Below are 11,254 nucleotides of genomic sequence, written 5' to 3' on the forward strand. Positions count from 1 at the left end.
AGCACCACGAGCACAGGTTGCTGTGGCTGGGGCAAACACTGCAGTGGCAGATGGGACAGTCCTGCTACCCATGTAAAAACACACAGAAACCCCCTGGGATGGACACCTGCCTGTTCCTACAGGTGAGGGCTGGCTGTGCCAGCCTTCCTTCTCATGCCCTGAAGAGCAAACAGCAGGAGGGTGAGCAGGGACACAGGAGGCCCTGGATCAGGTGGAGGGACTGCAAGAGCATCTTCCCCACAAAGGGGGATGTCACCTCCCAGCAGCACAAATGGCAAGTCAATGGAGGAAAGGGAGGGACTTCTTCTGCCTCGGAGAACTCCCTTGTCCCTGCTTTCCCCCCTGCAGTTATGTCTCCTCTTTGAACCTGTACATTAAAAGACAAATCAGGGTGCGACAGCCTGGCCCTGCTGGGAGGAGCTGGCAGCCAGGCTGTGCTCCTTGCTGGCACCTCCCCCAGGGCACTTGCAGAGGGCTCATCCAGCCCAATGGTGTCAGCTGGAGTTGAGGGAGGATCCCAGGTGTCCCCAAGGCCAGGTAGGCAGCATGTCACCTTCTTGCCTGTCCCTGGTGGTGCTGCAGTGGGGCCACAGCAGGGCTGGCACCCGGGGACAGCTCAGCCTGAAAAACAACCCGCCTTGCTCTCTTCCTTCCCACATCCTGAGCAGTGACTTTAAAGAACTGCGAGCTGTGCTCTTTGGGGACACGTGGGGGGAAGGGGAGAGGAGGTTCACAAAGCTGCCCAGGCTGGGATTGCTCCTTAAGCATCTAAGGGGAATTCCAGCTTCTCCACCCACACACCTTTGCACTGAAACAAGTGAGGGGGCAGCTCGTCCTCTGTAGCATCAGCTGTCACTTGTGTTACACACAGGTTTGTTGTTTTAAGGGTGTACACGGTATGAGAAAGGAGGCAGCCCTGAAATAGCCCCAAAGCCTGATTTACAGCATAGGCACGTATTTAAGGCACTGGCCTTATCCTTAATTTCCCTCCTTGCCCATCTCAGAGCAGCATCCAGGGTGTGGAGGGCTCAGCCTTGCTGCTGGAGCAAGGGCAGGTTGGTGAGGGGTGGTTTAGCTGCAGAGCCCCCTGCTCTGTGTGTGTGCTGGCATGGTGCTGGTCCCCCCTGCAGTGGGGCTGTGTCTGCCTTGAAAAAGGCTCTTGCTGGAGGCAGCAAGTGCCCAGGAGCTGCTGGGGGAGCTGCACGGAGTCTGTGCCTTGACAGTGCACCCAGGCCAGGGTTTAATGAGCTCAGGCCCTATAAAAAGCTGCTGGGAGGTGCTGAGCATTAGCAGGTTGGGAGCCTCCCCCATGGAGGTCGCCCAGCCCTTGGGGGGAGGCTCATTATTTGCCTCCTGGAGAGGAGGCCAAGGCAGAATTTGCTTTTCCCACTTGGACACTTACTCCCTGGTGCTGGTATTTCTTGGGTCTCCTTTTTGCAAAGAAATGAAGCAGGGGTGGGAGGAACCTTTGCAGGTTGGGGGGGTGTTGGGTTTCTCTAGGTGTCAGCAGGCAGGGAGACCAAGTACACAGGCAGTGAGTATGAAATAGCACCACTTGTACCCACAGCTCTCAGACAGAGAGATGCTTTTCTTGATCCACTATAATGGAGCAATTCAGCTCCTGGAGGCCTCCCCCTCCTCTTCCCCTCTCCTGCTGCAGCTCTGGCTTTATTCAGCCCCAGAGGAGCAGGTCCATGGTCTGCCTGTACCCACACAGGGCTGTGTCCTTTGGACACCCTGAATCTTCCCCACTGCACACACAGCTCTGTCCTCTGGGTGGGTTGTGACTTCTTGGTTTTCTTCATTCCCTTTCAATCCTACTTGTACCTGAGTTGAACCCGTGCAGGGAGCTGGCTGTAATTTCCAGCTGACCTTACTTTTGGCAGCTTGTTAGTGAGCTAGAAGGCACTGCAGGGAATTCCTGGCTGCTCCACGTGCTTCCTTTGCTGGCAGATTTCTTGCACGAAATTGCTACAAAGGGGCAGCTGTGCATCACCTCTTCCCTGCGGCTGTTCTCTGTGGGGCTGGCACAACACCTTCATGGGCAGAGTTAGCACAGGGTGACAGTCCTGTCTTCCAGCTGATTTTCAAGCTTAGTGACCTGAGTCAGCAGGCAGTGAGAGATTTAGGTCTCTTGTTCTGTGCTCAGGAGCTGCTGTGTGAGCAGGAGGTGGGGAAGCAGCAGGGGATGCTCCTGGACACCTTCTGGCCAGGTGAGAGCAGGAGGGTTCCCCTGGGCAGTGGTGAACCTGTAAGGATGTGCTGGTGCCAGCTCCTGGCCACACTCTGCTGCCACGTTCAGGAGCAGTAACTGTAGGTTCAGCCCAGGAAAACCACATGGAAGGAGCTGCAATTGCCTTGGGTCACAGCAGCTTCCTCGGCACTTCCCCATCTCTTGCCTCAATAGATCATTGTTAAACCTTGGAGCTTTTTCCCAGCATTTCCATACTGCCAGATCCTGCTAATTCACTGAAAATGTCACTGGAAGCTGCTGACAGACACTTGCAAGCAGTGAAGCCTTTACCCTGGCCTCAGAGCTGTGCTTCCTGGTGTGTGTTCCTCCTCTCCCTGTACCTACCATGGCACAGAAAGGTTTATCCCAGCAGCATTAACCAGGTGGGAGCGCTGGGGGTTGTTCCTGCTGTGTGTTTGTGTGTGTGCAAATCCAGCCTGAGCGAGCTGCTGCTTCCAAGGGAGCTTGGAGCCTGCTGGGTTTGTGTCTCTGGGCTGCCACGGGGCAGCCCTGCTCACCCAGGGCTCCTTGGTACCCAGAGAGCAGCTCTTGCTCGAGCAAAACTAAGCTGAGCTGAACACCCAGTCCTTCCTGGCAGGCTGCCTGTGCTGGCTGGCAGGTCACTCTGAGGCACCTGTGTCTGCTGTGGGGATGGCAGAAGCAATTGTTTGTGTTTAGCTTCATTTTGTTGCAGTTTGTAATCCCCTGTATTAGCTTAATCCACGAGAGGCTGAAGTCCTCATGCTAAAGCTGCAATGGCCCTGCATTGCCTGAAGTGCCCTGGCACAGGGAAAATTAATGCTTCCCACCCCACATCTCTGGGACAGCCTCCTGTGAGCTGGAAGAGCTCTCAACCTTCTTGCTTAGGTCTAATCTTCAGTTTTCTGGGCTGCAAATGGAGATGAGGAGGGACAGGAGGGCAGGGGTGTGCAGGGTGCTGGCTGGCAGGGCTGCAGCAGCAGTGATGGTGCTTACAGTGGCTGGGGGCTGGAATCCTGTAGCACAGGGCAGAGCCAGGGCTGCCTGTTTCTCCACCTGAAAGTGGAAAATACAAACCTGCTGCTTTCCTGCTCTCTGCCTGGAGAGCCTCAAGAGGAGAGGGTATCAGCACTCTGGTATCCATCTATCTCAGCACCTTGAGGAGCTTGCTGTCCCAGGGAGCAGAAGAGCTGATTGCAGGCAGCAGGAAGATGATTTTGCTACAAGCAATGGCAGGGGGAGCAGCAGGCACCAGGTACCTTTCATGCTACACAATTTGGCCAGCACAGCTAATGCATCTCTTGCTAAGTAGCCAGAGAGAAATTGCCATATGGCCTGGCCTGCTGTTCCTCTTACTAGAAGAAGCAAAAAAATGTTTACTCCAAACCTGCAGCTTGTTCCTGCTCTAGCACCCGTGTGTGCAGCAGGAGGGAGCAGAGCCACTGCTATCTCATTGGTACCAGGTTAGGTACCAGCTCGGGGACAGGGCAGGAGCCCTGTTTTGGCTGCTCCCCAAGTCCTGTGCCTGGGGTGCAGGGACACCTGCCAGGCTCCTGGTCATGGCTGCAGAGGGTGTACCCGAGAGGGCAGTGATAGGACAAGGAGTAATGGTTTTAAACTGAAAGAGAGGGGATTTAGGTTAGATGTTAGGAAGAAATTCTTCCCCATGAAGGTAGGAAGGCAGTGGAATAGGTTGCCCAGGGAGGTTTTTTGATGCCCTGTCCCTGGAGGTGTTCAAGGGCAGGTTGGATGAGGCTTGTGCAGCCTGGTCTGGTGGGAGGTGTCCCTGCCCATGGCAGGGAGGTTGGATCCTGATGATCTTTAAGGTCCCTTCCAACCCAAACCATTCTATGATTCGATGAGATAGCACCCTCCTCTTTGAAGGGTGGAGGGAGCAATATGCAGAATATTCATCTTTTTCTCCCTGGTCCTGGCACGGATGGAGCCTGGAGGGGCAGAGGGGTGTGCTGTGCAGCTGCTGTGTGCTCTGGCAGCCTCTCCTGGCCCAGCAGGGCGAGAGGTTTCACCAGGGGAGTCAGAACAAGGCTCAGCTGAGTCTGTCGTGTGTGTGTATCAGTGACCAAGTCATCTCCCAGCTCTCTCTGGCTTCTCTTCCTCTGGCACCAACCTGGAGGGCCTGGGTTTGTCATAGGGGTGGTGTCTCTGTGGAGAGATGGCTGTGACTGCAGCTTCCAGGTCCCTGGGGATGGAGGGGCTGTGGGAGCTGAGCTGGGAAGAGGTGTTTGGCAGGTCTCCCTGGGGTGGCACTGGTTCAGACATGCAGCCCAGGCAGGTCTGGTCCCACTGGTACTGTGAGCCTGGCCTGTTTGCATGGGCCACTAACCAAGAAAGCTGCAGAACAGGGCAGCCCTGCTGGGATGCAGCAGGTAGGGCTTGGTGTCCTTGTTGGTGTGTGGTTGGTTCCCCCTAAATCCCAGCCCTGCCCTGATCTCATACCAGGACAGAGGCTGCCAGAGGACCTTTCCCAGCCCTCTGCTGGCTGCTGGCAGGGCAGGGTGTGGGCAGGCAGCTTCCCCTGCTCTCGGAGGGATGATGGATGGTGTTGAAGGGCTGGTGACTTCCTCTGGCTGCTGGCTCCACCCGGGCAGGGACCTGGCAGCACCAGCCAGGGAAGCTGCTCAGGAAAGAATCCAAACCCTTTCAGCACCTGAGCTGTGGCAGAGTGAGCTCGACCTGAATCATTTGTTTAGCAGTGGAAAAATACAGATGTGTGGTCACTTCTCCCTCACAGGGGTGTGATGGTGTCCTGTTTTCCCATGTGTCTGGGAAAACCAGCTGTGGTCTGGTTTGCAGGGAGAGCAGGGAAACCTCAGTGGATCAAAGTAGAGCTGACTGCGAGGAGAGGACAGTGTGTCCAGCAGCTGAGTGGGCTCAGGGGCATGGTCAGCCCCAGCTTTGCATGGGAAACCCATTGATTTCTGTCCCTCCACTGCACATCAGTGTGACCACAGATATTGAAGGTGGTGGGACGGGGCTGCAGCCACAAGGTCTCTTGTGTCCTGCTGGGCTGGGCTGCCCTCCCCATTACTGGAGATGCTTTGCAGGGGAGGTCACCCCCAGGAAGCCCCTGGATCAAGGTATTTCCTTTCTGATGAGGTTTCCCAGGCCTCCTCCACACTTTCTGGTTCAGGTGAATGACCCCTGGCCCTGTGTGGAGCAAGGGAAGCAGCTGAGCCCTGAGCTGGGGGGTCCATCAGCTTCTAGACACGTCTCTGCTGGATTCGAGGAAATCTCCAAGGTCACTCTGCTCTGCAGTGTGAGGCAGCTCTTCCGTGCTGTTAGCGTGTTGTTGCTGCTCCTGCTGTCTGGGTTTGTTTTTCTTCTAGGCTGTCTAGGGCAGTGGCTTCTTCCCCTCCAGGAATTTTTTTAGGGAGGATGTTTCCAGAGGCTGTGTGGGGGTGGCCAATCCCTGCTGGCTCAGCTCCCATCAGGAGCAAAGGCTGCTGCAGGTACAGCCCCACAGCACAACCCTGCTAATCCAGCCACCTCTGCTGCCTAATGACTTTCTCAAGGTATTTTTAGCTGCACATAAACTTCAGGAAAAGCTTTTTGTAGCCGAGCACACTGTGGCCTTTGTTCAGGCTTCTGGGAATGGGGAAGTGACGGCGCAGCGCGGCGGCTGGTGCAGCCCGTTCCCTGTGCAGGGGGTTTACGAGAACTGCAGGGGCCTCTCAGAGACCCCTCAGCCATGCTGAACTCCTGCTGACCTGCTCTGCTCCTGCACAGTCTACAGGTTGCTTCAGCAAAGCTTCTGGTTGAGGAGCAGCTCAGAAAGGAGCTTTCAGGAAGGGCTGCTCCTCCTGGGGATCTACGTGTTGGGGTGTTGAGGAAACCTTCTCATCTGTGCCAGCTGCCCACAGCTGTCTGTAATGCAAAGTTAACTTGCAGGTGGAATTACCACATTGAATGTCCTGGATCTTTACTGGAAGCTCTCAGGGCTGGAGGGACAGGGGCAGTGAGTGGTTTCCCATGGGCTTTGTGTCCCTGTTGCTGCTTGGATGCGGGTGCCGTACGGCGGATGCAGCCGGTGGGCAGAGCAGCTCTGTGTGCACTGCAGGGTGCCCTGTCTGCCCTGGCACGGTCCAGGGGTCTGTCCAAGGCATGTGCCTCAAGCTGCACCAGGAGGGGTTTAGGTTGGATATCAGGAAGCACTTCCTCATGGAAAGGATGATCAGACACTGGAATGGACTGTCCAGGGAAGGGGTGGAGGCACCATCCCTGGGGGTGTTCCAGGAAAGGCTGGAGGTGGCACTTGGTGCCAGGGTCTGGAGGTGTGGGGTGTTGGTCATAGGCTGGGCTTGATGATCTCAGAGGTCTTTCCAGCCTCAATAATTTTGTGATTCTGTGATCCCCTCATCCAGGTCATCACTAAAGACATTGAATAGGACTGGGCCCAGTACTGATCCCTGGTAACCACTGGTAAGCAGATGCCAACTGGGTGCAGCCCCATTCACCCCCACTCTCTGGGCCTGGTCATCCAGCCAGATTTTACCTGAACATGCTGACAGGTTCACTTCCAGCCTGACTCTCTTTTGGTGCATATGAGCTGAGCAAGACCTTGACTGCAGTGACCTACTGGATCATGCCACCTGGGATGTTAACCTTGTGGGGCCTGTGAGCTCTTCCTAAAGGTCCTGGAAAGGCTGTGAAGTTTCAGGCTCTTGGCAGCAGAGTTGGAATCACTATGTGGGGCTCTTTTAGTCAGACAGCTGGAAAGTCTCCAGGCCTTGGTGGAAACTCTGGCCATCATGCCCTGGGACTCCCAGCTCCCTTCAGCATTGCAGTGACAGGACTTGCATCCTCTCCTTTCAGGTGGAGCAGGTCCCCTGCACAAGAGAGCTGATGTATTCTGGTCCATTGATTCACTTTCCAAAAGTAGGGATCAACGTGGACTGGTGCCTAGTGAAAGGCAGAAACCCTTGGAGCAGCAAACAAGCACTGGGCGAGTTGAGTCATTTGTGCTAACCAGGCTTTACCCCTTACCCAGCAAGCAGAGGCAGCTGCTGCATCTCAAGCTACTGCCTTTAACCCAGCGGAGCTCCCCAGGAGCAGAAGCTGCCCCCAGCTCAGTGCCTGCCCCAGCTCTGCAGGCACTGGCTCTGCAGGGACTGGCTTTGTGCCTCCACCTGGTGACAAGACCCGGTGTTGCATTTTAGCCTGGACAGCTGAGCCGTGTTGGGGGGCCGGGGAGTGTTCTGGGTGGGGTGATGGGAACCGGGAGTCCCGCTGCTCTGTGTGAGGACAAACGGTATTGTCAGACGGGTCTGTTTTCTCCTGACTTGCCCTTGCAGCCATATGCGATGGGAAGCTTGTCCTGTCATTCCCTGTGCCTGCCTGGGTGCTGCAGGGGGGGGTGCCTGCCATCTGGGGGGTCCCTCGGTCCCCGTGGGGTGGCTGAGCCAGTGGAGGGGCTTTTCATCCTGCGAAGGATGCACCGAGTCAAGTGCCACCTCCCCTGCTGCCACCTGGGTCACAGTGTCAGCAGGAGGGATTTACCCTTCCCTCTTCCCCACCTCCCCCTGTCACTTAATCCCCTGAGGACAGGACTCACTGTCAGCCCTGTGGAGCCCCTGCTAAGGGACAAGCTGCCTCCTCCTTGCCTCAGCAGAAGAGCCTTGGTACCTCCAGCAGGGATCCTGCAAAGCAGAATTAACACAGCTTGATTTTAACAGGTCTCCTTCTAGTACTGCTACCTTAAAACCAAAACCTCTCCTGTTTACATGTATTTAACAAATGGGGGTAAAGCTCAGAGCTTTTCTTTCTTGGGCTGGGGAGTCTTGAGTCTGTAGCTGCTGTTCTGCTGTGTGCTGAGTCTTGGCTTGGACCTGCATCCTCAAGGCTGCTGTTGCAGTGGGACATGGTTGGGAAAAAACCCAACAGTGTTCAGGTTTTAATGTTGTGGAAATGTTTTCCTCAGCTCCTGTTGTCTAAGCAGCTGGGCTGAGGTATTTTTGGTGCCTTCATAGGACCAGGGGTGGATTTAGGCCTGGGGAGATGGGACTTGTGGTTCCAGCTCCTGAACACTGTGCAGTCTGCGGGGGGGTTGGTGTGTGGGTGAGACTATGGCCAAGTTGCCCAGGGAAGTTGTAGATGCCCCATCCCTGGAAGTGTTCAAGAGGGCTTGGAACTGCATGATCTTTAATGTCCCTCCCAGCACAAACCATTCTCTGATTCTATAGCAGCTCAATGCCCACCAGACCTCCCTGCCACCCTCTGTGCATTCCCCCCGACTTGCTGTAGCTTCCTTGAGGGGTGATAAACACCCAGCATCCCTTCCCCATGCCCTGTGTCAGTAGGCCAGGGCTAAACACTTGCTATGGCAATAGATCTCTTAAACCTTGCCCCAAACCACCTGATTTCCAGGGTATCCTAACATAGAACCAGTCATTGGGAATGGAGGCATCTGTCCCAAGGAAGGGTTGGTGGCAGCAGATGCTCCTGGTGACTCAAGCACCACTCATTGGATCTAGAGTTGCCCACTGTCCTGTTGGCAGCTGTTGTTCCCCAGCTGGTGCCCTCTCTCTCCAGAAGATCACACCATTCCAAGGCCATGTTCTGTCCCACTTACCTTTTGCTCTTGTTTCCCACAGGGGTCCTGACAGCTGGAGAGCACAACTTTCCCTTCCAGTTCCTGCTGCCAGGTATGATGCAGAGAAGTGGCTGAGGGCCCTTCCATGTGAGCCTTGGCCTTTGCAGCCTCTGGAGCTGTGCTGAGCAGGGCTGGGTGGCAGAGGCAGGCTGGCAGCTTGGCCTGGAGGCACTAGAGGGAGGGTGACCTCAGCCACAGACAGCAGGGGAGCTTAGACAAGCAGGTACCTTCTGCCTCCGTGCAAAGTTGGGTCTGAGCTGTCACTGGTGCCTCTCCAAGCGTGGCTCTGCAGCTCTGGGTGTGTGCAGGGGTCCTGGCCTCCATCCCACTCATGGGGCTCTCAGAGGGTCTCTGCTCTTGCTCCTCGGCTTGCACAGGATCCCTTCTGTAAGGAGGCTGCAGAAAGGTCTCTGAGTGACCTAAGTGTCCAGCCTCAGGGGTTTTTTTGGGTGAATCCTGGTGTGCTCTGTCTCTGGGTATTGCAGAGCTCCTCAGGTGAAGAGGAAGGCTGTTTAAAGGGATTGTACTTGGAAACACTTGGCCTGACTGAGCCTTATGATCCTTTTTTTTTTTCTCTCTCTCAACTCCAGCCTCTGCTCCAACATCATTTGAAGGCCCATTTGGCAAGGTGCTCCATCAGGTGAAAGCTGTTATAGACACACCTCGTTTCTGCAAGGACTACAAATGCAACAAGATCTTCTATGTTCTCTGCCCTCTCAACTTGAATGACATCCCTGACATCGAGGTAAGGAACAAGGAGGAATGTGGCTGGGAAGTGCCAAGGCTTCAGCCCTTGTCCTGGGGAATAACTGTGTGGCTGGACAACTCTGACTGCATGTCCTGACTGGGCAAGAGCAGGACAAGGACTCTTGGTCTGTCCTGCCTTGCCATCAGTCCCTGCTTGGAGTGATTTTTGACTCTTCTGCATGTTGCTTTGAAACACTTAGGTGAATTTTCTACATGCAGAGAGAGGTGTTGGCCGATAGCACCAGGTGCCTGTAGAGCCTTGGGTTTGGGGAACTTGCTTTGGAGGGAAGAGTGAACAACAGGACAGCAGAACTGGGGGGATGGGGACTTGAGACCTGTTGTCTGTGGCAGTGCTGGTGTTGTTGGTTCCTTATATCCTCTTAGACCAGATACTCCTGCTTGCTCATGTTGAACCTCTGAGCGTTTTCCTGGAGTTTTTCTGACTCCCTTGAGCCAACACCTCTGTCTCTCTGCTCTTCTGCAGCAGCCCAACACCATGTCCATCGCCAAGAAGTTCAACTACAAGCTTGTGAAAAGTGGCAACATCATCTTGACGGCCACCTCGGATCTGAAGGGATACATTGTGGGACAAGCCATCCAGCTCCGCACCGACATAGAGAACAAATCTGGGCGGGACACTGGGGCAGTGGTGGCCAGTCTGCTCCAGGTGAGCACCTCAGGGGGTGATCCCTTGGCTTGTGCTGGTTCTCCACCCTCCTGAGGCCTCTCTGAAACTGGGGCAGTTCTCACCAGTGTGGATCTCTGCTGCGTGGGGCTGGGGGTGGCAGGGAGGAGTCCAGACCTCTGGCTGCCTCTGCTTCTCTCTACCTTCCTGGGCCAAGAGGCATTTGTGTTGCTTCTCAGTCTGCCCTGCCATGATGGGTGTTTCTGCTCTGTGATACACCTTATGTTTGTGCTGATTTGACAAAGCAGCTGTGCGTTTCTGTGTCCTGACTTACATTTGTGGCAGACGACCATCTTTCTGCTAGCTGTGTTTTCTCCTGTCTGTGCAGAAAGTGGCTTATAAATCCAAGCGCTGGATTTACGACCTGAGGACCATCGCGGAGGTGGAAGGCTCAGGAGTGAAAGCCTGGAAACATGCAGAGTGGAGGGAGCAGATCCTGGTTCCAGCACTGCCCCAGTCCATTCTGCAGGGCTGCAGCCTCATACACATCGACTACTACATCCAGGTGAGCACACCTGTGCCTCCTGGGGAGCTCCACTGGGCTGAGCTGCAGCTTCTGTGCTTGAGCTCCGTGGCTTGAGCTCCAGAGCTGCCTGGTGGGGGTGGTCCTTGCATCAGGTGAACCTTCCCAGTGCAACATAGGATGAAGAAGATGCCACTGTTTGTCCTTTTCTTCCAGGTTTCTCTCAAGTCACCCGAGGTTTCAGTCACTCTCCCCATCTACATTGGAAACATTGCAGTGAACAGGGTGCCCCTGAGCCCCTCCCGCTCCATCCAGCACATACCCCCTGCCGTGGTGCCCAGTGCCCCCCCGGAGGAGGAAGAGGCCGCCAGCGGTTACCACCCGATGGACAATGTCTCCATCCCCACCAAAAGCCATTCCCAGCAGCAGCCGTTCAGCTACGCCCCAGGACTGAGCTTCCAGGAGCTGAGGGTGGTGGACTCGGAGCAGACGGGCTCCCCAGGCCACCCCACGCTCTGCCTGTCCACGGGAGACACC

General features: G+C 55.5%; 1 protein-coding gene across 1 annotated transcript in view; it reads left to right on the plus strand.

Moving 5' to 3' along the window:
• The window catches only part of ARRDC1 (arrestin domain containing 1), a 20,433-nt gene that overhangs the window by 4,631 nt on the left and 4,548 nt on the right, over window positions 1-11,254 (plus strand). Inside the window, exons 3-7 of the mRNA XM_009994348.1 lie at window positions 8,824-8,874; window positions 9,413-9,567; window positions 10,054-10,236; window positions 10,583-10,759; window positions 10,934-11,249. Coding sequence (XP_009992650.1) covers window positions 8,824-8,874; window positions 9,413-9,567; window positions 10,054-10,236; window positions 10,583-10,759; window positions 10,934-11,249 — 882 coding nt within the window. The remainder of the gene's footprint in view (window positions 1-8,823; window positions 8,875-9,412; window positions 9,568-10,053; window positions 10,237-10,582; window positions 10,760-10,933; window positions 11,250-11,254) is intronic.

Source organism: Chaetura pelagica, unplaced genomic scaffold, assembly GCF_000747805.2.
Source record: "Chaetura pelagica isolate M959 unplaced genomic scaffold, ChaPel_1.0 scaffold132, whole genome shotgun sequence".
Lineage (NCBI taxonomy): Eukaryota > Metazoa > Chordata > Aves > Apodiformes > Apodidae > Chaetura > Chaetura pelagica.